Source organism: Arvicanthis niloticus, chromosome 1 (genome assembly GCF_011762505.2).
Source record: "Arvicanthis niloticus isolate mArvNil1 chromosome 1, mArvNil1.pat.X, whole genome shotgun sequence".
NCBI classification, from domain to species: domain Eukaryota; kingdom Metazoa; phylum Chordata; class Mammalia; order Rodentia; family Muridae; genus Arvicanthis; species Arvicanthis niloticus.
Genome location: NC_047658.1, coordinates 27,835,291 through 27,862,094, shown reverse-complemented (window position 1 = coordinate 27,862,094; position 26,804 = coordinate 27,835,291). Strand labels below are relative to the sequence as shown.

The 26,804-nt window shown below is 41.9% G+C and overlaps 1 protein-coding gene across 1 annotated transcript in view; it reads left to right on the top strand.

The window, feature by feature from the left end:
* The first annotated feature begins 342 nt into the window (after nt 1-342).
* The window catches only part of Nipa1 (NIPA magnesium transporter 1), a 38,878-nt gene continuing 12,416 nt past the window's right edge, over nt 343-26,804 (top strand). The window contains exons 1-3 of the mRNA XM_034509450.2: nt 343-517; nt 17,553-17,600; nt 18,619-18,709. Of these exons, the coding sequence (XP_034365341.1) occupies nt 358-517; nt 17,553-17,600; nt 18,619-18,709 (299 nt within the window). The 5' untranslated portion in view covers nt 343-357. The remainder of the gene's footprint in view (nt 518-17,552; nt 17,601-18,618; nt 18,710-26,804) is intronic.

The window sequence follows — 26,804 nt, the reverse complement described above, 5'->3', positions numbered from 1 at the left end:
CTTGGTAGAACAGATCAGAGTTCCTAGAGGACCTGAGCTCCTCTGGGGACAACTTGACCACCTCCACCAGACGCCCTAGGGCGTCTTAGTACTGCAGAGCTTTCTGCCCTAGGCGCTGCACCAGCACGTTCTATCAAATTATCTCTCAGCGTCCACACAGACCGCAGAAGCCTTTCGGCTCCTCCTCTGTCCCCACTGCATGCTTCCCATCCACCCTCTTATCCCGCTCCCACCCCGCATCTTACTTCACAGTCCGACCCCGAACTCCGACTCCCTCTCCGCCCCGCCCCGCGCTGTTCCACTCTTAGCCCGTGGGGCGCGGCGCGCGCACGCGCAGCGGAGGGCGGCGCGGGCGGCATGGGGACTGCAGCGGCGGCTGCGGCGGCCGGGGAGGGGGCGCGCGGCCCGAGCCCCGCCGCCGTGTCGCTGGGCCTGGGCGTGGCTGTGGTGTCGAGCCTAGTGAACGGGTCCACGTTCGTGCTGCAGAAGAAGGGCATTGTGCGCGCTAAAAGGCGAGGTAGGGCGGGCCGAGGCCGGGCTGGGGTCCGCGCCAGGCGGTTGCGGGAGCCTGTACGCAGAGCACGGCTGTCCCGCAGGCATCACCTCCGCATCCTACCCGGTCTCTCTCTATCTCTTCTCACCGACCGGGGAGGCCTTATTCACTCTTTCAGGAGCCCTTCACCGGACTTCTTGTCCCGTTCCTATACCTGTCCAGTCCTCCAACCCCTACCCCGCAGCAGAGCATCCGGACAGGTGCTCAACTCGGAGCCCTATGTCCAGAGGCCCTCATTCACCTACTGTCAGGCAGAGCTTCCCAGCCATAGGATCCAGAGGTGGGTGGAGCCAGGCCTGCCTTTCACTTGGACTGGGCCTGGGGTGCTCTTAGGAGAGCACTTGATGGTGTGAAGAAGTAAGGGTGTGTGGTGGGTCCGAAGGATGTACTCAGGTGCCCACTCTCACCTTGAGTGCAAGATCTGTTCTTCCCAGCGGCTTTTGCCCTGGGGTTCTTAGATAAGTTACCTGTGGTTGTCATTTCAACGGTCTGAAGTGTCTGGAGCGTGAAGAAAATATAAAACAGGCATACAAATGGGCCCTCTGAGGATGCCCTGGGTCAACCGGTCACCAGATACCACTCCTTAGTGATATAGAAGTGGGTTGAGGCACAGAGACCTTCTTTGTCCATGCCATGTCATTGTGTTGCGAGGCCTGTGACAGGCACTGCATGTAAGAGGCAGACTACTTTGAAGGGGAAAGTAAACAGTGCTTTCAGAGAAACCAAGAAAGGGTTGTGGTTGGAGCCACAACCTCAAGAGTTCTAGGGGTAACAACCTGGCTGCCAGTGTATGAGAAGTAAATACACTTAATAGTTCCAATTCCAGAACACATTTGGAAGTTTGACTAAGCTGGCTGGGTAGCCAGGAACCTTCGGAAAAGAGACAAAGAACTGACAATGTCGAGTGAAAGTACAAAACCAGTAATGTTTATTTAAATAAATTTATTTCAAGATGAAAGGATTGCAATCCTAATATAAAATCCAGGTCAAACCAGATAGGATTTCCCAAGCCTGCAGATGTGTCTGTAATATACAAACACATCTGGTACACATAAGGCAACTACAGTTAGGGACTGTCCATTTATACAGGCACCAAGATCGGGCAAATGTGGTTTTCTAAAAAATAAAAAAATACATGTGCCTTTTATTTGAGGATTGAGTGAGATGGGTACTTTACTTGTGGGGTATTCTTGCAAATCCCATGACTCCAGGAAAACCCTGAGAGAAACATGACACAAAACACACAATCAACAGCTGAGGAACAGCATACAAAACGCCTGGCTGGTCTTCGAACCAAGGCCATGAAATCTGAGGAACTCACATAGCCAGAAGGAATCAGAGGACACATACCAGACGTGAGAGGAAAACAAAAGGAATTTGAGTACAGACTTTAGTTAGGGAAAAAATACATTAATAAGGTAAACCAATTGATTAGCAAGAAAAAGTATGTTATTTTAGCTCAGTTTTTGTGTTCCAGGGGACCATTCAAGACTAACCTAAAATTGTTTTTGAAGTCCTGGGTTCAGTCTTAAGTACCATATTTTTAAAAACCAAAACCAATCTTGGATGCTTTTATTTATACCTACATACTGTACATTGTATGTATGTATATATATACTTTAGGAAATAGTCTCTCATTGTGTAGCCCAGGCTGGTCTCAAACTCTCTGTCTTCCTGCTTCAACATCCTGAGTAGCTGGGATTACAGGAATGTGCTACCACCACACGTGGGTCCATACTATGCCTTTAAATTAATAAAGAGAAAATGTAATCTTCATTAATTTTTTATTTCCTCACCTTCCACCATCTGCTCTAGATTGAGATGGTGGTGGAAGGCATTTATTCTTGCCTTAGTAAATCTACTTTGTTTAACAGATATTTTTGAAACTCTTATGTTACTACTATTATAGATACTGAAGCTACAGTAGCTTTAAAATCTATCCTCAGGCCAGATACGACATGTGCCTATAATCCTAGCCTGAGCTTCTAAGCCCCCATAAAATAAAGTAAAACAAACATTTCATAATCTTTTATCAGGTCTATTTAAAGACCAACAGAACTGATAACTATCAAATAACAGAAATGGAAAAGGAGAGAAAAAGATGATTTGTAAGAACTGTAAGGTTAAGTTCTTAGGTTAAAGGAGACTAAACCTTATGATTTCTTATACTGTAACTATGCTTCCTTAGAAGACTATACCTTTATAATTGGCATTTCTAGAAAGTACAAGCTTCAGGGAAGCTAAATTCTGACTTTAGTTCTTTGACAGAGAGGTTTGAGGAAATACTGGCTTTGAGTTTCACCTTTAAAGGACCTTCTCAGTAAGTGGGCCCACTGTAACTCCTAGAGGGCTGGAGAGTGTCCTCTGAAAGCACAGGCTCAGGATTCAACTACCTAGCTTCTGTATTGTGCCTTTGAATGAGGTAAGTGGGACCTGGGCAAGAGGTCTCACTCATATTTCACAGGACATTTGTTCAGGACCCCAGAAGAGATCACAATTGCATATGCTCAACTCCCTTGCTTTATACCTTATATGGGATGGCATACAGCTTATGACGTCCTCTATTTGCATTTTTACTTATATTTATACTTCCAATAATCTGTTAATAACTTGCAAAACTTTAAATGTTATGTAAATAGTTGTTACACTTTATTGTTTAAGGGAATAATGACAAAAAAAAAGTTCAAACAGTTCATTCAGTATGGACTTTTTGTTTGTTTTGGAGACAGATTACCATGCATGCCAGGCTGTCTAGCTGAAGATAACCTTGAACTTCTGCTCCTCCTGCCTCCACTTCCCACCTGCTAGGATTACAAATTTGCACTATAATACCCTGTTTAAGCAGTGTTGGGGGGGGGGGGTCAAATTGAGCTTTTATGCAGCACTCTTATCATCTGAGCTACATCCCTAGCTCCGCAGATGTATTCTTCAAAAGACTTGTTTGAATCCTTGTATGTAGAGGTAGAGGGCCAGCGGCCCCAAATATCCAGAGTTAGAGCCCAGTGGAGGTGGGGTTGCCTGCAGAAGAATAGGTAACCTGCAGGTGGGAAGGCATTCATGGTGCCAACCTTTGTTAGCTTGTTGCTGCTGTGGAAATAGCAGAGATAAACAACCTAAAAAGAGGAAAGGCTTATCTTAACTCACAGTTTTAGAAGTTTGTCTGTTGCTTTGGGCCTGTGGCTGCATAGCATATTGTGGGTGTTGGGATGTGGTGATTGAGGCCTTAGGTGAGTGTTAACTTAGGCAGCTGGGGAAACAGAGAGGAAGAAGAGTGCCGCAGCCTCTCTAAAGGTGTGTACCAAATAATCCAACTTCCTTTCCCTAAGCGTCTCCTAAAGGTTGTGTTTTCTCCCAGTCGCACCATGAGCTAGTAACCAAACTTTTAGCATATGGTCCTTTAGTGGACATTTAAGGTCCAAACCCTAAGACTATCTAAATAGTAACCAGATATTCCCCCAAAATAAGGTTATTTATTTCAGGGTGTTAAAGAGCATTGTGATGGGACCCGGCATGCCATAGTAAACACCGGAGCATATTCAAGGAGATTTGAGGCAAGGGGTTGGGGATTAAGGCAGAAAGGGAAAAGTTTACATATAGTACGGAATTCATTGGTCTTGGAGACTTGGACAAGTGTCTGTGTCAGTTCATTGGTAGAGGGGCTCTTGCTGGCAGTGCCCTGCCTGGAGAATCTTCTCTGAATTGAGATAGTCTTAAAGAATGTTGAAAATATACCATACTGACTGTGTGTGGTTGGCACATGCTTGTAACCCTAGCACATAGGAGGCTGGACCAGAGGGATTATTTGAAGCCAGCCAGGGCTACATAGTTCATAGCTAGGCTGGGCTGTATAGTATGACCTGTATCAAAAGGCCAAATACATAAATGATTAAGAAAAGAAAAGAAGTTGTATCGCCCAAGTTTGTGAGGAAGATTCTCTGGTGGGACTTTAGAAAGTCTTTGAGAAAGCACTTACCTCAACCAGGTAGGCATGAGCCAGCTCCAGCTTTCTGTTTGAGTCTGATAAGAACAAATTCTTTTTGGTATCCATAGTTTTTCTAGCCACTTAGAGGAGGGGCCGAGGCTGGTTGTTGCTAAGAGGCTGTTCATGGATGGTGATAAAGAAGGACCAGGGCTGCCTGGAGACCAGGCTCAGAAAAATTGGTTATTCAGAACTGGCTGAGGGTGTTTTAATTAGTTACTGAAATCTAATACTGTAGACCAGGGAGAATTGGTTGATCATTTTAAATTTCCTTTTTGGAAATCAAGCCCATGATAAAACTCTACCTTACACTCACAAGAATAACTGTCAATGAGGAAACATAGAACAAGCCCTGGCAAGGAGTTAGGGAATTTAAAACCCTTATGTAGTGTTAGTGGGGATGTAAAACGATCCAGCTGCTTTGGAAAGTAGCATGTTTGTTCCTCAGAGTTAAATATAGACTTACCATTTGGCCCAGAAGTTCGACTTCTTGGGTTATGCAAAGACCTGAAAGATTATGGCCATACCTAAAGGAAGCGAAAGCAGGGGATGGAGAGATTTTGCTCTTTTAGTTTTAAAAGCATTGTTCACAGAGCCAACAGATGGGAGTGACTCAATCGGTTAACTGATGATGATGTGCTAGTGAGTTTACTGCCTTTGTAACAAATACCTGTGACGATTTAATAAGAAAATGTTTGCTTTGACTCATAATTTTGGAAGTTTCATTTCACGAACCTCAAGCAGGAGCTTGGAAGAGAAAGATGGAGAAAAGAAGGACTCAGAGCTCCAGGTCTTCTTCAAGTGATGACTGAATGACTTAAGACCTTCCGTTAGCCCTGGCTGTTACAGGTTCTGCTACCTCCCAGCTTTGCTACAAGCTGGGGACTAAGCCTTGAGCATGTGGCCCTTTGGAAAATATTCTAGATCCAAACTTCAGCAGATAGCAAAATGTGCTGTTTTAAGGCTGGGTATCATTCAGCCCTTAATAAGAAGGAGATTTTGATACATTAAAACATAGATGAGTCTTGAGGACATGCTGCTACGTGAAATAAGCCTGTCCTGAAAGGCTACTACCATGTGATGTCCTTTATATGAGGTCATCGGAGCCGTGCAAATGTATGGGCAGATGGAAAGTGTGTTAATGGTTACCTGCTAGAGCGGACAAAGAGAGGCATGGAGAGTAGTGTTTTACAGGCACAGAACCGATCCTTCCTAGGACAGTAGCATTTTAGTGATGAGTTATTATTATTACCTTTCTTGTTATTGTGACTGTCTGTCTGGCCGGAAGCATCATGAGGAAGATGATTTCATTTTGGCTCACAGTTTTAAGGAGATTGTCTGTTGTCCCAGGGAGAGCATAGGCAGGTGTCTATTTTGCTTTGGGAGTTTATATCAGCTCTGCTGTAGTTTAAATGTGAAATGTCCCTCTGTAGTCACATGTGTTCACATGGTTACCAGATGGTGGCACAGGGAAGGTTGTGGACCCTTTTGAAGGTGGAGTCTCTCTGGAGGGAGTAAGCCGCTGAAGGGCAAGCCTTGACATTTTCTAGTAGAGCCGATTTTCTGCTCATTCTCTGCTTTGTGATTTTGGATGAGATGTGACCAGCTGGCCTTCAGCTCTTGGTAGTGTTCCCTGCTCCAAGGGACTGCATCCCATTGAACTGTAACTGTAGGCCAAAATAAACTTTTTCTCCACTAAGTTGCTTCTTGACATGTTCACAGTATTGAGAAAAGAAACCAAGCTTCTTGCTGCCATGATTCCCACTCTGATGAGCTGTACCCACAAACTGAGCCAAAATAAACTCTTTCCACCTTAAGTTGAATTTATTAGGGTATTTTATCACAGTAATTAGAAAAGGAATTAAGAAAACTGGTACTGAAGTAGGCATCCCAACTACAAACATTCCTATAGTCTTTTTAAAATAATTGGTGTGTATATGTGTATGTGTGTGTGTGTGTGTGTGTGTGTGTGTGTGTGTGTGTATATGTATATATATATATATGGTTTTCCTCAAACTCAACATGAAGTTAAGGGTGACTTTGAACTTCTGATTCTCTTACTTCTGCCTACCCAGTGTCATCACGCCTGGCATGCTCCATAGTCTTCTAATTGTGCTTACACTGTCTTCTGAAACTCAAGACAGTTTTTAAAGTTTAATCTTATATGAAAACATTTTTAAAAAGAAAGAAAGCAGGCCAGCAAGAAGTCCATGATGTTGTGCTCTGACATCCACATTGGCGGATGGATGGTGAATGTCCCACCCATCACATACACACAAACACACATATACAGTATAATAAAAGCCAAGGTACATACTTCCAACACACAATAGCATAGAATAAATGTTCCCTTTCCAAAAGAAAGGTGTTGGTACATAGCAAGAAAAGGTTGGGCATAGAATAAGATTCATATCAGATGGGCCACATAACAGATTCTGTAGCTCCATGAACTTCTGAGCCTTGTAATAGAATGAGGGAAGCTCCAATGACTTTAGCAGGACCACCTCTCCAGCCCTACCCCCCAAAAGCACACGTGGCTTCTCTCTTGTGCAGGTTCTACTTGGTGCCTGTGGCTTTCTTTGGCAGATATTCCATAGTCTTGGCATTTCTAACATTCTGGGGGTCTTCTTGGCAACCTCTTACCTTTACACAGTAAAGTGTAACTCTCAGAGTTCTTGTAGGGAATCTGAGAAATTGAGAAAACGCACTACAGGCTCACCTACAGACCAATCTGGTGTTGCATTTTATTAATTGAGGTCCCATCTTGCACAGTTTCTCTAGCTTGTGTGGAGTTGACATAAAACAAGCCAGCACAATGACCCCTTCTCAACCTGATGCTCACAAACACATTACTGATAAGCCATAACCTTATCTTTCTTGTTACCAAGATATTATAGTAATATCTGTATAGCAGTATAAAACGTATTTCAAACTTTAAAATTCAGTCTCTTTAAAACATTCAGAGTCAGCTGGGTGGTGGTGGCACATGGTACACATATGCCTTTAATCCCAGCCTTCCTTTGACAGGCAGAGACAGGTGAATTTCTTCGGTTTGAGGCCAGCCTGGTCTACAGAGCACTTTCTAGGACAGCCAGGGCTGCACAGAGAAACCCTGTTTTGAAAACAAAACAAACACCAAAATATTCAGAGTCACATTCAACATTCAAAGCTACTCCAGAATATTTGTAGTTTCACTGGAATATCCAAAGGCCGTCTAAGACACCCAGAGTCTCTTAATTGTGGGCTCACAAAAACAAACAGACAAAATTAAATATAGTCTATTCTAGGAGGGAATAAACAGGGCACAGCTATATTTAAACCAAGCAAAACTAAACTCCAACAATGTAAGTAGTTCATTGTTCAATATCTGGGCTTCATTTAGGACCTTCTGGGCTCCTCCAAAAGGAGGGCCACTTCTCTATCTCCATCCTCTGTAGCACAGGAAACTCGTCTCTTAAGCTCATGCCAGCTCCACTCACAACTGCTGCTGTCCTTGGTGGTCATACAATGATAGTGTCGTTTTTTTTTTAAAGCATATTTTATTTGTTTTATGTACACTGATGTTTTTGCTTGACCATATATCTGTGTAAGGGTGTCAGATTCTTTGGAACTGCAGTTACAAATAGCTATGAGCTGCCATGTGGATCTGAGAATTAGACCCAGATCCTCTGGAGAAGCAACCAGTGCTCTTAACTGCTGGGCCATCTCTCCATCCCTGATTCTGTCATTTCTGAAATGCTGTGTCTCCTGCTGCAGCTAGGCTGCACTTCCACCCATAGCTTTTTCTGGGCTCTCTTCAGGGACTCTGACCCTGCCACATGGTGCCAAGCCTCAGTTTCTCTCCATGACCACTTCAGTCCTGGACCTTCTACTGCACCAGTGGCCTCTCCTGACCTCTCTTGAGGGATTTTAGGCCTGTCACATAGTGTCAAGCCTCAGCTGCTGTCCATAACCTTTTCATGCCTTTAAAACCAATGCTACTTGGATGACTCTTAGACGTTACCAGGTTTGACTGTCACTATGAAATGCAATCTTGGCTCCCTCTGGACCATAGCTTCTGTGTGTAGACCCTGAGGAAACATTCCTAGACTTAATTATCCTCAGTGGTGCTGGTGTCTGCTTAGCCACAGCTGATTCTTCAGTCCCAGCTGAATAGAACTACAGATTCTTAATTCAGAATATCACATGAATGGCCTGAAGAGAGTCTTTGCTTCCTTCTGAAACTTCAAAAGCCAGGCATCAATCATGTGCACCTCTTTCAACATTTCTGTCTTTCCAGCTCCCACCCACATCAGCCCATTAAGCTCTGAATGGCATTATCCTTCCAAACCCAACGTGGTCATTGGACTGGCACAACAAAAAGCTGGAGACGGGAACTGAAGCAGACACCATTGAAGAATGCTGCATACTGGCTTGCTGAGCGAATCTTCTTAGACAGCCAGGGACCACCTGCCCAGAGGGTGGCACCATCCGCAATGGACTGGGCTCTCCCACATCAATCATTAAGCAAGAATGCGCCCTACCGACTTGCCTACAGGCAGTCTGGTGGAGGTCTTTGTCTCAGTTGAGACGCCTCTTCCCAGATGATTCTATCTTGTGTCCAGTTGACAAACAAACACCTAGGACAATTACTGTTGGGACAAACAGAACATTTCAAATACTCATTTCTATGGCTTCCTATTTCTTGTTCTGGCCAGACAATCTGTGTGGTGATAGAGGATAGGAATCACCTGGAAAGAGAAATGTGGACAAGTCTGGAAGAAGTAATTCTGCGTGTGTTACTCCTGTGACCAGGAGCTTTTGGAACAGTTACATTTGAGGGTGAAACTGATGAAATCTAGTAGTTTTAGAACAAGATAGGAAATGCAGGCCCCCTGTAGCCCTTCAGTGAAGGAGGAAGAAGGAATATGGGTAGTGACTTAGTAGAGACCCTAGCACAGATGGGTGGATGTACAAAGCTGCTCATATATTTTACTCTTCTCTGGGATATGTCCCGGAGCTTTACCAACTGTGAGAATGGGACTTATCAGACACAGAGTTCATACTCAGGGAAAGTTTGTCATCATGCTCACGTGCAGAAAAAGCGTATAAATATGATATTGGCTTAAAAGGTGAGAGTGACCTAAATTCCAGTGAAAGCTCCTACTGAGAAAAATAAGTAGAAAGGCCTGGAATGCTGGGAATTTAGTAGAACCCATTGTTACAGGGCAGCAAAAGCCTGTTACTGACTTATTTCTAGGTACTTGGTATCCCAGTTTTCTCCCTACTTTGGTAATAGCACCATTTTTGAATCATCATTAACAGCATTTACTCTCTGAAGGTCACTGATGTTGAGAATACCAGGGTAGAGAAAAGGGAGAGCCCAGGGAACATTGCCCTGGCCACCAACAACACTGGGCTAGTTTTCAATATAGAAAGGTCTTATGGTTTGAATGTTAAATGCCCACCATCAGCTCGTGTGTTTGGACACCTGGTCACCAGCTTTTGATGCTGTTTTGGGATATTTTGAAACCTTTAGGAAGTGGACCCTTGCTGGCAGGGCCACTAAGAGCAGGTCTTGTGGTATAGCCTGGTCCCACTTCTCTCCATTCCCTGCTTTCTGACTGCAGACACAGTGCGGCCAGCTAGCTTGAACTGCTGCTGCCATGCTTTCTTACCTATGTGAACTGTACCTCTCCTTAAACGGAGAGTCAGGATAAAGCTTTCCTCACTGTGCCTGTTTCTGTGATAAATAGGACCATTCAGTTCTTACTTCTGCAGAACTGATTACATGAGGAATGTTGAGGAGTTTGAGTCTTCAGGCCAGTGACGCTCTAGGATGCTATAGATAGAACTCAACAGGTCATTTTTGTTAGACCTATCAGATGGGTTAGAAGCCCAGGATGCTGAAAGAAAAATATATGTGGACACCTAGCTCATCAAGTTTCAGAGGGGAATGCACTCTTCTGGGAACTGAGCTAGAAATAATTTGTGTTACATTCAGGCAAAGAAACTGGCAACGTTCTACCCATGTCCTAAGAATTTGAGTGTGTCTGAATTAAAAAGTAATGGAGTAACTTGCTTGGCAGAGGAAATTAAAGGTATTTAGGCTGTAATGGTTACTGATGAGTGTTCTTTTCCAGGTCTAGAGTGAGCAAAAAGTAGAGCAGAAGATTGTGTGTAGGGAATGGGTATGTGTTAGGTATGTGCTAGGATTATGTGCCAGGAAAGGGGTAAGAGTTTGACATCAGGGTGAATTTGAAAGCATCTGTAGTTGAGAACTACACTAGAGTTTAGCATCATTACAGAGAAACCTGGTACTACACACCAGGATAATACGGAGAGGTTCTCAGAGGGCAAAACTACTTCTAGAAGGCTGATTTTAGTCTTTTTAGGAGGAGACCTGGGAGCCTCAAAAGGTCAGAGAGTTTAGGATTCAAATAGTACTTCGGTCTGAGCTTTCTCTGTTAGGACTATATATTAAAACATTATCTACAAATCGTACAATGGCTCTTTGTGGCCAAATTGGGTCCCAATAATCTTTTTCTAGTGATGTAGTGGAAATACGGTGGCTCTCCCTAAGGGCTGGGTAATTCAGCTACTTCTACCCTTCTGTTAATGGTTGCTTACTGAATATATTGTATATTCAGTATATACAGGACACACACACACACACACACACACACACACACACACACACTGTGTCAATTGGTAGGTATCTAAAGGGCAGTTGTTTTCTGGTATGACAGAATTAGAAATCAGAGGAGTTGATGAGGCCGGCCGGCCACCTTATTTAAAATGCAAACTAATAGGTAGCTTATTTCTGTAGAAAGGAGAGCAGGAGAAATGATTCCATCTGTCTTGGAGCATACAAGTGCTTAAGCATTGGTTCAGGGTCATGATTCTTATAGATAGAGAATAGGGGCTCTGTCAGAAAGCCTGAGTGAATACTCATGTGGGTATTACTTTGTTCTTTGAAGAAACTTTGAGATATTTGATTGACCCCAGGTCTTCATATGGGACTTGTTGGCTGAGGTTACTTATTTCATCCTGGAGACGGTGACCCTAGCAGTTGATTTCTAGAATTTTGACAGCCACAAGAGTACTTAGGACCACTTGGCAAGGTCCCTTCTATCAAGGACCCAATAATTCCAACAGTTCTTCTTTCCAGGTCCCATGATGGATCTGGTCCTCGGGGGTTACAGTTTTTGTGGCCTTGTCTTTGGAGCTGGGAATAATTTTGTTTCTACTTTCCTGTAGGCCCTTTTAGCCCTGGGTTTATTTTATAGTAGAGCGTTTGATTGACCTCAGGATATAAGACTAGGTCTAAGTATGAGTAAGTCCCTCCCTGTCACTCATAGGGACTGAGCCTCATGTTAAGAGTTTGGGGCTGTTCTGAGTCTCATGAGGGCAATGGACAATCATTTTAGTAATTTTTAAAGAGGTATCTTGGTAAACTTTGTTAGGATCAATTTAATATTAGGACCTTTTAAATTTACGAGAGAACTGTGGCCTTTAAGATAGTTTTCTGTTCTCAGGGAATTCAATATAGATTGGGTCTTCAATGATGTAAAAGACAGTCCATTGTGCTTTGTAATGAAGGCAAAACCTTTGGTAATTGCTTTGAGGAGACTGTCTTAGTTAGAGTTCTATTACTGTGAAGAGATGCCATGACCACGCTTATAAAGGAAAACATTTAATTGGAGCTGGCTTACAATTTCAGAGGTTTAGTCCACTATTGTAATAGTGGCAAGCATTGGAATGGGCAGGCAGACATGGTGCTTGCTGGAGGAGCTAAGAGTTCTACATTTTGATCCCCAGACAGCAGGAGACTTGTGTGCCACTCTGGGTGTAGCTTGATCATATATGACCTCCTGAGCCTGCCACAGTGACACACTTCCTCTAACAAGGACACACCTCCTAATAGTGCTACTCCCTATAGTGAAGCATTCAAACATATGAGTATATGAGGACCATACCTCTTCAGACCACCACAGAGGCTTTTTGCCGCTGTAGTATGTGTCACTGTAGTAGCCTTTTTAGTCCTAGTGGGGAACCTGGGTTCTGCCAGTGATGGTGTCAATAAACACCAATATTCTTGAAGCTGAGGCAAGAAGGCACATCTGGCTTTTAGTCCTTAACCTGTGTAAGTGCTTCACCTGTGGATTGTCCCAAGGAGTCCAGAGGCACAGATAACTAAAATTGTTCTATATGCAGACAGTGTGGGCTTTACACACATTGACCATCAGTCCTTGTCTTTGGAACAGTTAAGTTACTATGTCCAAAGTGACATCTCTCCTTGAATCATTTAGTCCCTAAATTAGTTTCTACTGTAGGTAGGGCCTGGGGTCTTAGGATCTTAGTCCCCAGAGTGTCATGATTCCATTTTGGCTTTTTTCTTTTAGAGCCCACTCCAACTTTTACACATCAGTGTTTAGAAGGAACAATGTAAATTCTTGGGGGGATTTGTAAGGCTACCTTTTTTGCCTCTCTTTTGGTCAGCCTATCTTCTTGGGCATCATTAAACATGTTCTTCTACTGGCTCTTGTCAATACATGCTATTTGTTTAGTAGGAGTTGGATGGCCTCCAATAGATTTCATGTCTATTGCTCAGTGTGGACAGATTGTTAGCTGTTGACAGTCTCCACTCTCTCCAAACACCGAACTGACTTGTAAGGTTGTGGAGGTATACTTTGAATCAATGTAGATATTATTTCCCTTTTCCTTTCCTTTTCCCTTTCCCCAGAATGGGTTTCCTCGTTGGGGCTATCATTTCTGCTTTGGGGGCATGGGTGGAAGGTGGTGTAGGGAGGCATCAATTACTCCTCTCTAGCTGACTACTGCACATCTTATCTTAAACTCTTCATTTGAAATGTAACACATCTATATCTCTTCTGGATTGCCCAGCAGCTGGTCATTCAGCTAAATCCAGTTGGCACAGGTGAGAGGATTTCACTACACAGGTGTGCCAAATCAGAAGAGGTTTCAGGCTGTGTTCATTTGAGTAGTTACCTCTGGGTTGTCAAGGACAGTTGCTTGATATTAAGTCTACTTCCTGTTGGGGCATGAGAACTTCTAGCGATTGCCACAAAGACAGTGTAGAAGCTTCTTCAACGAATGGTGCTGCAGTTACCATAGCTTTTAGATGGGGTTGCTGTTCTGATGTTCGAATGTCTAGTTTCTTTGAAAATCAGGCCACGTGTCTCAGTTCTGTCCTATAAATTTAATCAACACTAAAAGATTGCTTTTCTGCCACAAATACTGGAGAGGACCTTTGGAGACCAAGCATGCCTAGTGCTGTGGCTTCTGGGAGAGCCCCCTTTATCTGATTAAAAAATTGCTTTGATTGAGCATCCTGTTTGAAGGGCTCAGAGTCTAGACCCTTACTAGCTGCATAGAGAGGTTTTGTCATTAATTCAAAGTTGGAAATCCAAATTCGACAAAATCAAGCCCTGTTCAAAAAGCTGTCTTGTTCTTGGTTGATGGCAGCTATGGTAGTACTTCCTGCTGAGTTCTCTCTCCAGCCCCCGGAAACACCAACTTTAACATCCAGTTCTCCTGGCTTTACTCTTTCCTTTGGCAGAGGGTTGAACCACTCACTGGCTTAAATTGTTTCTCTGTCTTGAGATTAAGTCTTGCACTGTCTCTACCCTGAGGTTCTCTTACTTAGATGGAATATTCCCTGCCTCTTGAGTTATTAGATGATTGGTTACAGAGAAAAAGTTTACTTGACTGCAGGACTATGCCTTTTGCTTTTAGACTGCCATTTAATGCAATGGCATTAATGTTTTCCTTAGACCTCGCCGTTAAGGTGATGTCCCATCATATCCTTAGGCTAGTGTTGCCTACAGTGAATGGACAGGAGAATTTGAAAAAAGTAGCCCATGATAGAATACAAGTAAATAAAAGGCTAATGGTAGGAAAATGGGGAGCAGAGTCAGTTAGGTGTCTCGGGTGATGTCTGCATGTGAAGCAGGCAGCTGTTGAGAACTTTCAGGTGCCAGGGTTGAATCCTGCTCCTCCCCAATTTGGGGTCAAGAGTGGATCCTGGAGAATTATCTTAAGAGGAGGGTGCAGGTGAGAGCTGCTGTGTTCTGGCTAAGAGTCTGCCATACCATGTCGTTCCTAGTAGGCCTCCAGGAAGCTGGAAGGAATAGTGGATATGAACAGTGAATGCCAATGGTATAAGAAAAAGTCTGTGGCTACAACACTATGCCTCACCCATAAGTGTCGCCACCTTGGCTGGCCATGTGACATCACGTCTTTGTTGGCCATGTGACCTAGATGGCTATGGGTGACAGGCAGCTCTGTGTTTCCATAAATCTTTCAGAGGATATCTTACAGATTGGCTGGGGTCCATGTGGATCCCTGTGAACCTCCAAATTTAAAGGTGGACTCTCCCAGATAAACACTTATCAGTTTAATCTTAGAAAATGCTTCTGTTAGAGTGGCCTATAAGCAAATCTGTGGAACATTTTCTTGATTGATCATTGATGTGGGATGGCCCAGTCCACCATGGGGGTGCCATCTCTTGGCAAGTGGCTCTAAGTTGTATAAAAAAAAAAAAAACAGGCTGAGTAATGGATGAGGAGTAAGCCAGTAAGCAGTGTTTCTCCATGGATTCTGCTTCAGTTCCTGCCTTCAAGTTCCTGCTTTGACTTTTCTCAATGATGAACTGTGTGTGACTGGGAAATGTAAGCCAAAAGAGCTTTATGTTCATGTTGGGTTTGGTCATGGTCTTTATTATATCATTAGGAACCAAACCTGGGCACCTTGGAAGGGAAAGATTAAAAAAGAGTGTTTGAATATGGATTCCCCAGGCTTTGATCAGACATTCCATGGGAACTTCCCATCATTTTCTTGTGTTTGAGAAAAGAAAGAGTTATGCTGTGGTAGGTAATCTTAAGGATGAGAGCATTTGAAAGCCTTCCCTGCTTCTCTTTTAGCTGCCTGATTGACAGTGGTAATAGGTACACATCTGAGTTCTGAGCACAGCTGCTAAAATTGTCAGGTTCTTTTGTCTGAAAACAGTGATTTGAACAAAGACAGAGGGAATGGGAAAAGATAGTTCATTAGATGAGAGAAACAAATGAACGTGGAAATACAGTAGAGCTAGGTGAGGTCCAGGTCCCAGAAGAGATCAAGGTTGGGCCCCTGTTACCATTAATGGGTCACTTAAATACCATGCACCTTTTCTGACGATATGGTTTTTATTACATATATATCTAGTGTTCAGGAACATTTTCACTTTTCCCTTAATATTGGCTGCTTTCATGTGTTTATCCTGGTGCCTTTGGGATCTGATCCTACCCTCGGTCATGCAGGTCATGCATCGTGTTAATTCTCAGGATTCCTGCTGTTGGACAACAGTTGCACTGTAGGTGATCCTTGATATCAGTTCCTATGCTACTTGATGTCACCAAGTTCCTTTCAAGAAACAACTTAATGGAGAGTTTATTTCAAAAGCCTTATAGATTAAGAAGGAATCCAATCCATTATATTACAAAAGACAAGGCTGCAGGTGCATTAGGCAACTGGTCACACTGTCTACAGTCAGGAGGCAGAGAGCTATGCTATGTAACATCAAGACACACCTAATGACATACTTCCTCCAGTAAGGTTCTACTTCCTAAAGTTTTCCAACCTTTCAACAGCACAGGAAGTTGGGAATCAGGTATCTAAACACATGATCTTCTGAGGCACATTTCATATTCAAACCATGGCATTCCATTCTTGGCTGTCTTATAGTGTAAGATGGATTTGCTCCAACTTCAAAAGTCCCCATGAGGCAGGAAAATAGGGTGGAGAGTCCCAAGAATATTTATGTTGTAGGTCATGACTTATTTCGCCAAAGAACACCAATCTGTGAGCAAGTTGTTTGTCTTTTGCGTCAGCCTGGGTTGGTTGAGAAAAAGCAAAACAACCCAGCTTTACTACTTTTAGTGGCTTCTCACCCATTGATAGACTAAAGATTACTTATGAGCTGAATAAGCAAGATAACACTCATTCTTTTTTGCTTAGTTTTTATGTGAAGGGTTCTCTTATAAGTGTATTGTGAATCTCTTACTTGGTGATGTATATAATAAGGTTGAAAAAAATTTTAATTACACACTGTAACTAAGGGTCTATAATTTGCTAAAGAATGATACCCAGGACTCAAATAGTACGTAAATGCAGAGAGTGTTTTATTCTGAAGAAGTCTAGCATGCTGGGGTCTCCTGTTACCAAGATAGAGAGACAACCAAGTGTGCTCTCAGGCCACCAACTGTGCTGGAAGGTCTGATTTAAAATACATTAGGTGACCCTTATCTACTCCATCTCTAGGGACATTCCATTACCAGGGCGTGGGGACTAAAAACCATTGCTGACAAAATAGCTGAGGAAGTCTGGAAACTGCTGCTGACCTTATTAGGCCAGGTGGCAGGGCAGCTTCTGAGGCCTGGACTTGCCTGGAATTGTCCAGTTCTTAGAAACAGAGATTTTAGGTCTTGTCTTCTTAACTGCCAATTTGAAGCTTGTCACAGAATCAGCCTAGCCTTCTCAACACGTGTGTGGGTGGTGGTGGTGGTGGTGGTGGTGGTGGTATGTATTGTATATGTGCTTTCAGAGGCTGGACTGGAGTTACAGACAGTTGTGAGCTGCCTGTTGTGGGTGTTAGGGATTACACTTGGGTCTCCTGCAAGAGTAGTAAGTGTTCTTAATTTCTGGGCCATCTCTCCAGCACTCATAGATGGTTTATAAACCTTCTTCCCAAGGCTGGAGACATGTCCCAATTAGTAAGAATGCTTGTTGTGCAATTGCTGAGGCTCTAAATTCATATCCTAGCACCCATGTAGAAATCTAGGAATGTGTCATGAGTATCCATAACTCCAGAGCACAGACAGGTAAATCACTGCGGCTTGATAGCCACCCAGCCTACCAAATCCCTATAGACATGTGCATATACATCACACACACACACACACACACACACACACACACACACACACACACCAAAAGAAGCCTGCTTTCCTGATAGTCTTCTCACCTTTTTTTTTATAGGTACTTCCTACTTAACAGACATCGTGTGGTGGGCTGGCACAATTGCAAGTAAGTGGTTTTTGTAGTAGATTTCAGTCTTGTTACTTTTTTCTAAAGTCATCACATGGTTGGGAATGGAGAGGGCAAGATGAGTGTGGCTTTGAAGGTCCTCCCATTCTTCCACTCTCTGCACTTCAGATTCACTCTCTTTTCCTGTTGTCCTTCACTTTGCTGAAAGGGAGTAGATGGGAAAGTGTGGAATGCTGACCTGGGAGAAGGAGGCAGGGGCTCCAGCTGCAGATCAAAGATCACATGCTCTATCTTAAATACTAAATTTAAAAATTTTAAAAATTTTTTAAAAAATCACATGGTTTGTCACACATTGCCTTTTAAGCAAAATGCTACCTCTGTGGGGCTGATTATGTTCATTGGGGAGCACTCGTTTAAACTGTTTGAGTAGCACACCTGGGAGTCCTGTACAACACAGCTGGACAGCTTCTCACACTAAGCAGGTCCAAGGTCACTTGAAGGCTGTTGGGAAGCTCTGCCCAACTCGTCTAGGAAAGATTGGTCATTGGGTATAAAGTGGTAGTCAAAAACAGCATGGTACCTGGGTACTACTATAGTGTGCACAGAAACTACTATGTGTATTATAAAAATAGTTTAAAATATTTTGAGTGTTAGCACCATAAAGCAATGAAAAATCTTTGCACACATGCATGTGCCCAAGTATTACATGGTACCCATGTACTACTTTTATGTTACATTTTGGCCATAAATAAATAAATAAATAAGTTTAAAAGAGGTAAAAGTTAAAATATTTTAAGATACAATTTAAAGAGTGTGAATATATTCAGTGTTGTACTTGTTACTGTGATAATGCTGGCTGTTTCCACAGAGAGTGGAAACTACTTCCTTAGACCAGTGAAGTTCTGCCATTGGGATCTGTGAGCATGTAGATTTGCTTCCTCAGAAGTGGTACAAAAGAAGCCCTTTCAGAACAGAGTCTTGCAAAATCTTGATTGGTGATTTAAAAAAAAAAAGGGGAGGGGGACTTTGTAATGTAACCTTGTGGTTCTCTTGACAGTGGCTGTTGGCCAGATTGGGAACTTCCTGGCTTACACTGCGGTCCCTACAGTCCTGGTAACTCCCTTGGGTGCCCTTGGAGTACCGTTTGGGTGAGAACTGACATTCTGTTTTGATATCTAATATTCAGTTTACATAGAAAAAAACTCATTCATTATAAATGTTTCTGTTTACAAATTAAAGTAGTTTTGTGCTTAGAATTTATATTTTCATTTTAACCCTGTCAATCAATGTATTTCTGTGTGTTACTGATGCTTCTCTTAGAACTCATTTTCTTGTGTTTCCAATTCTAGTTTATTCATAGCTGTCACTGAATCTGCTGCTGTTTACTCTCTGCTGGGCTTTGCTCTGGAAAACTTCTTAGAACCTAGAATCTTCCTCATACCACAGCTTGTTATTCTCAGAAATCTTTCTGTAAAATGTCAGCTTGTGTTTTATGAGGCTGCATCCTCTGCTAGACTGCCACCTCATTCCAGTAAGCTGCAGAAGCTGGGCACATGACACGTGGGCATCAGTGCATGTGGACGAGGGTTTGTCATCACAGACCTGCAGATGGATACTGAGTGATGAGCAGGAACACTGGGCTTTACTCTATCAGGCTGATCCAATCCAAATGGGAACTTACATGATCAACTTTGTGGTTTGAAATATCTGCATGTCACAAGGAATCAGGGCGCCAAGGACCAGGAATATGAGCAGGCTGACTCTCCCATTACCTCGATGTGGAGAGGAGTAAAGATTTAGAGTGACAGCTGTCAAAAATGACCGTCTTTATTAGCTTGGTCAACTAGATCATTTTCTCTCACTGTAACAAAATGGTTAGGAAGTTTTTTTTTGTTTTTTTTTTTTGAAACAAGGTTTTAATTTGGGTTCATAATTCTAGAGGCTACAAAGTACAAGATTGGGCGCCCCCCCCCCCCCTTTTTTTTTCTTTTTCTTTTTTGTTTCTTTTGAGATGTAGCCCTGGCTGTCCTGGAACTCATCATATAGACCAGGCTGTTCTTGAGGTGGTCAGTTTCTACCTCTCAGGTGCTAAGATTAAAGTTACATAGCACCACATCTAGATAAAGATTTATTTTTTTTATCTATTTTATTTTATTTGGTTTTTTAAACAATTCTTTTATATTTTTAATTATGTGTATATGTGTGGTCTGTGTTTGGATATGTGTACATGTAAGTGCAGGTGCCCTGGAGGTCCAGAAGAGGACATTGGATCACTTGGAGTTAGAGGTATAGGCTGTCCTGAACTGCCTGATGTCAGTGCTGATGTCAGAACACAGAACTGAACTTGTGTTCTCTGGACAAACTGCTTGTGCTCTTAGCAACTGAGCTGTGTCTCTCCAGCCCCAGGCAACCCAGTTTGTGAGGCTCAAACTCTGCCAAGGGGACCACCCAAAGAGAACTCCCACCTTATAACAGTTGATTTGGTGGCAACAAATCCAGTCCTGTGAGGGCTGCATTAATCTCAAACTTTCCCTTCCTTCTTCCCTATCTCTCTCCCCTCCCCCTTTCTTTTTTCTGAGGCAGGGTTTCTCTGTGTAGCTCTGACCATCTGGGAACTCACCCTATAGACCAAGTTGGCTTCAAACTCAACAGAGATCCACCTGCCTGAGTGCTGGGATTAAAGACTTGAGCCACCCCCACCTGGTTCAGTAATCGCTTTTAGTGATGTAATCACCTTTTAAAACTGCAAATCAAATGTCAACATTAGTATTTGTGGGGACAAATGGCGTCCAAACACTTGGCTTACTAGAAAACGTTTTTATAAGAACTTTACTGACTATATCAACATAGCCTGCTACAGAAGTCAGAGTTGTTTCATCTCATGTGTATGTTGGCTGCAGCTTTATTCCAGACAGACCTCCATCCTTACAGAGAAGAGTGTGATAAATGTATTTCTTTACCTTAAAATCCCTTTAATATCGTGTGGTCTAGGGGCTGGAGAGGAGGCTTAGCAGTTAAGAGCACTTCTCGCCCTTTCAGAGTATTTGAATTCAGTTCTGAGCAGCATACCAACATTGCGGCTCAGAACCACCTGTAACTCCAGTTTCATGGTACCTTTAGCCCTGTTCTGCTGTCTGATGACATTGCACTCACATGGTGCATAGGCATACAGTTAGGCAAACATTCATACAAATAAAATAAAAGCAAAGTCTCAAAAAAGTTCCGTAGTCTTAAAAACCTCAACTCTTTTTTTCACATGTAACTTTGAAAATAAGTTTTTACTCCACTGTTCTTATCCAAACATGTACTTGGTATTAATGTTGCTTGATGTCTCTTTGTATTTTGGGTGCCCCTGAAAGTCTGGTGGGGGCAGGAATGGTGCTTATGCCTGGAATCACTCCTCAGCTTTCCCAAGATAAGAAAGATAAGCTGATATCATGCTCTTTGAACATGGCACATGTAATATGTAAGCCAATCCTCATGCCTTTTATACTTAAGAAACCCACTGCTCCAGTTTTTCAAGAGGTGCTACTCACCCAGTGAAGTATAGGACTTGTTTCATTCTGTGGTTTTACAGATCAAACAGAACTATGTGCATGCTTCTAGCAATACACTATTGAGCTTTAAAAAAATAGATAAATCAAGGTAAATTGGAAAAAAGCAGAGATGGCAAAGTATGTATGTGTATGGATTGTGAGAAGTTCTGTTGCTAATAAGTGAATTGCTGAATTTATAAAGAACAGAAAAGAATGTAGCACCGGAAAGAAAATCACTCTATTTTTCTGAATAGAACAGAGAACCCTGTCAAATAGGTCCAATACAACAGTTTAATATATATAAACTAATCATCACAATATACTTTAACAGAGGTGTTATTTTTTTAGTTTATTTTGTAGTTTTTTTGTTTTTATTGGATGTTTTATTTATTTACATTTCAAATGCCATCCCCTTTCCCATTTCCTCTCCCTAGAAACCCCCTGTTCCACCCCCTCTCTCCTTTTTGTTTTTATACCATTTTAATTACATGCAAGTATTAAGGTCAGTTCTAGGTTGAGGAACTAGCAATACAATAGATGCACAATAGATGCAAATAGTCAAGGAACAAGCAAGACAATAAACACAAATAGTCAAAGAACAAGCAAGACAATAAACACAAATAGTCAAAGAACAGGCAAGGCAATAAACAAAGTTCCATGAACACTCCCAGGATCACTGTTTCTAAGGGCTTATCAGGATGACCAAAATATCTAAGCCTACTTCCCTGTCCTAGCCCACAGTCATTTTCATGTCTGAAGCCTACTTCCTTGTTCTAGCCTAAGATTTAGATTCCTGCCTGAAATTACTTCTTTATTCTAACTTAACGTCAGATTCCTACTTGAAGCCCACTTCCTTGTCCTTGGCCCATGTCATATTCCTGCCAAGCAGCCCATTTCCTTGTCCTTGGCCCATGTCAGACTCTTCCCAAAGGCTCTGCACTTCTCCCCCTTTTTAAATTTCATAACAAGACTGAGCCTGTCTTAGGTCATTCTGCCAAGAATGCCTTCCTTACCCATTGTGGAATATGTATTATCAAAAGCAATACATCGCTGTCTTTGGTTGTTAAGGCTCTATGCAGAATCTTACCTGTCCTTGGCTTTCTAGCCTGTTAACTTAATAACTCTGTCTGGGGGTCCATTTTCAGTTTCAAGCCATGTACTTCGGCTGCCAACATGTTGATGTTGTTAAAGACGAGCTTTAACACGATGGGCAGGAATAAAAGTATTCCTAGGACAAAAAAGGGCTAGCATGATCAAACTATATATGCCATTCTTGATGTTTGGCCAAAATAGAAATACTGAGCTCAGGTCATGGGTAATTTTTTCTTCAGTATCTACCACATCAATGCTCAGCAGAGCAGCATTCTTTAAATTCATAAGCTCACTATGCAAAGTTAAAACATTCAGAGATGTGTTAGAATTACGCAAAATACACTGCAATTGTCTTTATACTTTTTCCTAACTATAATGACTACCACTATAAATTTTAGAACTAACACGAATTCAAATGGTAATTGTCATGACACTGAGATGGCTCCTTACTCTTAAACTCTGAACCTCCTTCCAATAATTTGAATAGGATAAAGAACATCAATTCATTGTTCCAAATGTCTATCTAAATCCTCTTGTATATTTAACACATTAGTAACATTTTTTGCTAAATGATTAACAAAAATAGCTGTCTTAACTTCTTGTGTCAAGGCAATTGCAGAAGCAGTGATGCTAGCAATTAATGTAATTAAAGCTCTTGTACCAGCAATAATCAAGCCCACTACACTCTTGCTTCTGCTTAAAGCCTGACTCACTTCTTCCAGTACTTGCAAGTTTTTTCAGAAGACCAAGGTTCTGTGATACTTAGGACAATAAATCAAAAGCTGGTTGATAGACCTACATAACTGACATGCTGGGTTTCAACACACTAACACAATTAGAAAGTGTACAATCAATGCAATGTACATTAAATATTGTAGAAGAAACAAAAGTAATTTTAACTTGACAATTAAAAGTGCTTTAATACATGTACTAACACTTGTTTGAAATCCAAATCCTGTCCCAACTTTATCTCTTTATCTCTTGCTAACATAACATCATAGAGAACTGCAGCCAACTTCCAAATATGTCTCTGAAAATGTCCAGAACCAGCCTTCCAAATGAAGACTGTTATTTCCAGTATTGGATTAATTTCTAGACCAGTCCATGATTGAATCCCAATAACTGGTCACATTTAAGAAAAATACAAGAGTCATTATAACTTCTTCTTCTTCTTCTTTTTTTTTTTTTTTTTTTTTTTTTTTTTTTTTTTTTTTTTTTTTTTGATTCTCTGTTCCACAAGGTCTAAAAACTTAAGACAAGGCAGCCTGTTCCATCAGTGGTATAGGTAAGCAATGGTGGGTCAGGAACATATGTCCAATACAGCTTCCCAGTCACCATTGTCAGGCACTCAGCAAACTCACAGGTCAGCATCATTCTTTGTCCCAGCATCAGCATGTCTCACCCGTTGCTCTGGCAGCCACCATGCTCCTTCAGTATCCTGCAGAAAAAAACCACAAACATTCCCTCTTCCCCATATTAAATACCCGATTGGGATCAAGCCGTATGACAGTAAGTGGATCCTTCCCTTTCACCTAAGCATAAGTATGCCTAGTTGTAGAGTACCATAGACACTCAGCAGAAGTTCCTTGGTGTTCAAATTTTTAAAAAAATTTTAAATAAAAAGAGCATGATTTAAATGAATTTGTGGTATACAGGGATCTACTTTTCCCTTTTTTATTTTATGAAGATATTGTTTTAAAGTTCAATGGGTCCCTTCCACAGTCCCTTGTCCTTGACAATTATAAGGAATCCCAGTAATATGGGTAATAATAAATTACTGCCAAAAAGTCTCAAATGCTCGACTGTGACAGCCAATTCCATTTTCTGTTTGGTTTTGTTATTGGATACTTTATTTATCTACCTTTCAGGTGTTATCCCCTTTCCCCATCCCCCTCTCCAAAAACCCCCTATCCCATCTCCCCTCTTCCTGCTTCTATGAGGATGTGCCCCTACCTACTCCCCCACTCCCACCTCCCCACCCTTGAATTCCCCCACATCAGCATCCAGCCTTCATGGGACCAAGGATCTCCTCTCCCACCTAGCACAACAAGGCCATCCTCCCCTACATATACAGCTGGAGCCATGGGTCCCTCCATGCGTGTTCCCAGGTTAGCTGTTTAGACCCTGGGAGCTTTCAGAGGTTTTAAAAAGTTATTTGGAAATAATTTCCAAATTATGGAAAGGGTATAGGATTAAGAATCATCTTAATTAGTGCCCAGGGCCCTCACCCAGACATACCTTTTATGGTCTTTTTAACTTTCTTTCTCTCCTTGACTTTCTTAAATCAGGGTCTCTTAACCTTGGCAATATTGCCATTTGAACTCAGATATTTCTTTGTTGGGTGTATTAAAGAAAGCTATAGGTTGTTTAGCAGTATCCCTGGCCTCTGCTTACTACGTGCTATTAGTATCAATCCCTTTCCTAAGTATCTCTAGACATAAACAAATCAATTCATATGTTCAACAGTACAAACAAGTTGATATAGGTCATAGGTCCTGTTGAAGGCACTTGCCACAAAGCCAAATGACCCAGACATTTGACATGTATGCCCTCTCCATAAAATATTTTTAAACAAAAAGGAATACATAGTATATTATCTAAATAATAACATATGAGTATGTTAGAAAAGCGACCTACCAGACAAAGCAGATTGTACAACAACAACAAAAAATGTTACTGAGGGACATTTATGATAAAATGGTCACTTCTTCTTGAAAATATCAACAGTTAAATGCACATAAAACAACTTCAAAATACATGTAGTCAAATTTAATAGGAAAAAAAAGTGAGAGATAATAGAGATGGCTCCATGGTTGAGAGCACTGGCTGCTCTTCCAGAAGACTCAGTTTGGTTCCTGCACCCACATGGTAACTCACGGCTGTCCATACTCTAGTTTCAGGGCCTAGGTGTACATGCGATACACAGACATACATGCCGGCATAAACCCATTTACGGAAAAACAAATAGGTAAAAAATACTTCACATCTATGATGATAATAGAAAGTGTGGATGTGATTAAAGCACGTGACGTAGATGAGGTCAAGAAGTCAGGTTGGGTGACTGCATCAGTGGCTTTTTAGGAAGGAAAGACGTGAACTCACACATTTGCGTCACCCTGCCACATGGTTTCCTGTACTAGGCTGTGTGTCCGATGCTCAGCAGACTCCAGTGCTATGCCTTTGGATCCTCAGCCTGGAGAGCTGATCGAAATAAACCTCTGTTCTTTGTAAATTACCAAGTTTGGGATACTTACTTACAGCAACAGAAATGGACTAAGACAAGACTGTAATTACTAAAACTAGAAATGAAATAGGGATATTTCTACAACTGTATAAAAATGAAAATAGTTATATGGCATCAGATTAGGTAATTTAGGAGAAATGGACATATTCCTAGAGAGCCTACTGAAACTGTTTCAAGAAGAAAATACAAATGTCTAATTCTTAATTTAAAAAAATAATTCCAAAAAAGAAAAGTTAAAGAACAAAAATATTTATTGATTATTTCTACTGTTTGGGAATTTTATGTATGCATGTAACACATTCTGATTAGATCTCCCCCTCCCTTTCCCTCCCCTCTAGTTTCTCTCCTATATTTCCCAATGTTTTCCTCCAATCTATATATACACTTTGGAAAAATATTTAAAACACCCACCAAGTCCACTTAATGCTGCCTGTATGTGCTTGGATGTAGTACATCTCCTAAAACATGTCTTCCTGGTGCATCATCCCTGAAAAAAAAAACCGACTCCTTTTTCTGGATGAGACTTTATGAGCCCCTCCACCATCCATGTTGGGATTTTGTCTGGCTTCATTTTGTGCAGGTGTTGTGCAAGCAGTCACAACCACTGTAGTTCATGCATGTTATTAACATAACTGTTATGTCAGGTAAAACCTGTTTCTATGCAGACACCCAGCCCCTCTGGCTCTTTTTTTCTTATTATTATTAATGTATGTGAGCACACTGCTACTGTTGCTGTCTTCAGGCACACCAGAAGAAGGCATCAGATCCTATTACAGACAGTTGTGAGCCTCCATGTGGTTGCTGGGAATTGAACTCAGGACCTTTGGGAAAGCAGTCAGTGCTCTTAACCTCTGAGCCATCTCTCCAGCCCCCACCCTCTGGCTCTTAGAATCTTTCCACTTACCCTCTCTTCTGCAGTGATCTCTGAAGGAGGGGTGTGACACACATGTTCCACTTAAAGCTGAGCATGCCACAGTTTCTTAGTCTCTGCACATTGATCAGTTGTGGGTCTTGTATTAATCACCATCTACTGTAAAAAGAAGCTTCCCCTCCAAGAATTGGGAGACTCACTCATTTATGGTGAGGAAGCCAAGAACTTAGGAGGTAGTTTATTATTATGTCCATTTAGCAGAACGACAGTACTAGGTTTTAGCCATGCACAGGTTTCTGTTTTGGCTCAGTTAATTCCTCCAGGCTTGAGTTCCATCTTGTGGTACATACAGTTTTTGGTAAGTTCCATGCCAGCTTTTCCCTATTACCCTTTTCTTGCCAAGGTCAATCATTATTGGAGCTCAAGGGCTCACATCTGGGTAAAACTATTTATTATTTCTCTTTCTCTATAAAATTCATAGCACATTCCAATATTCATGG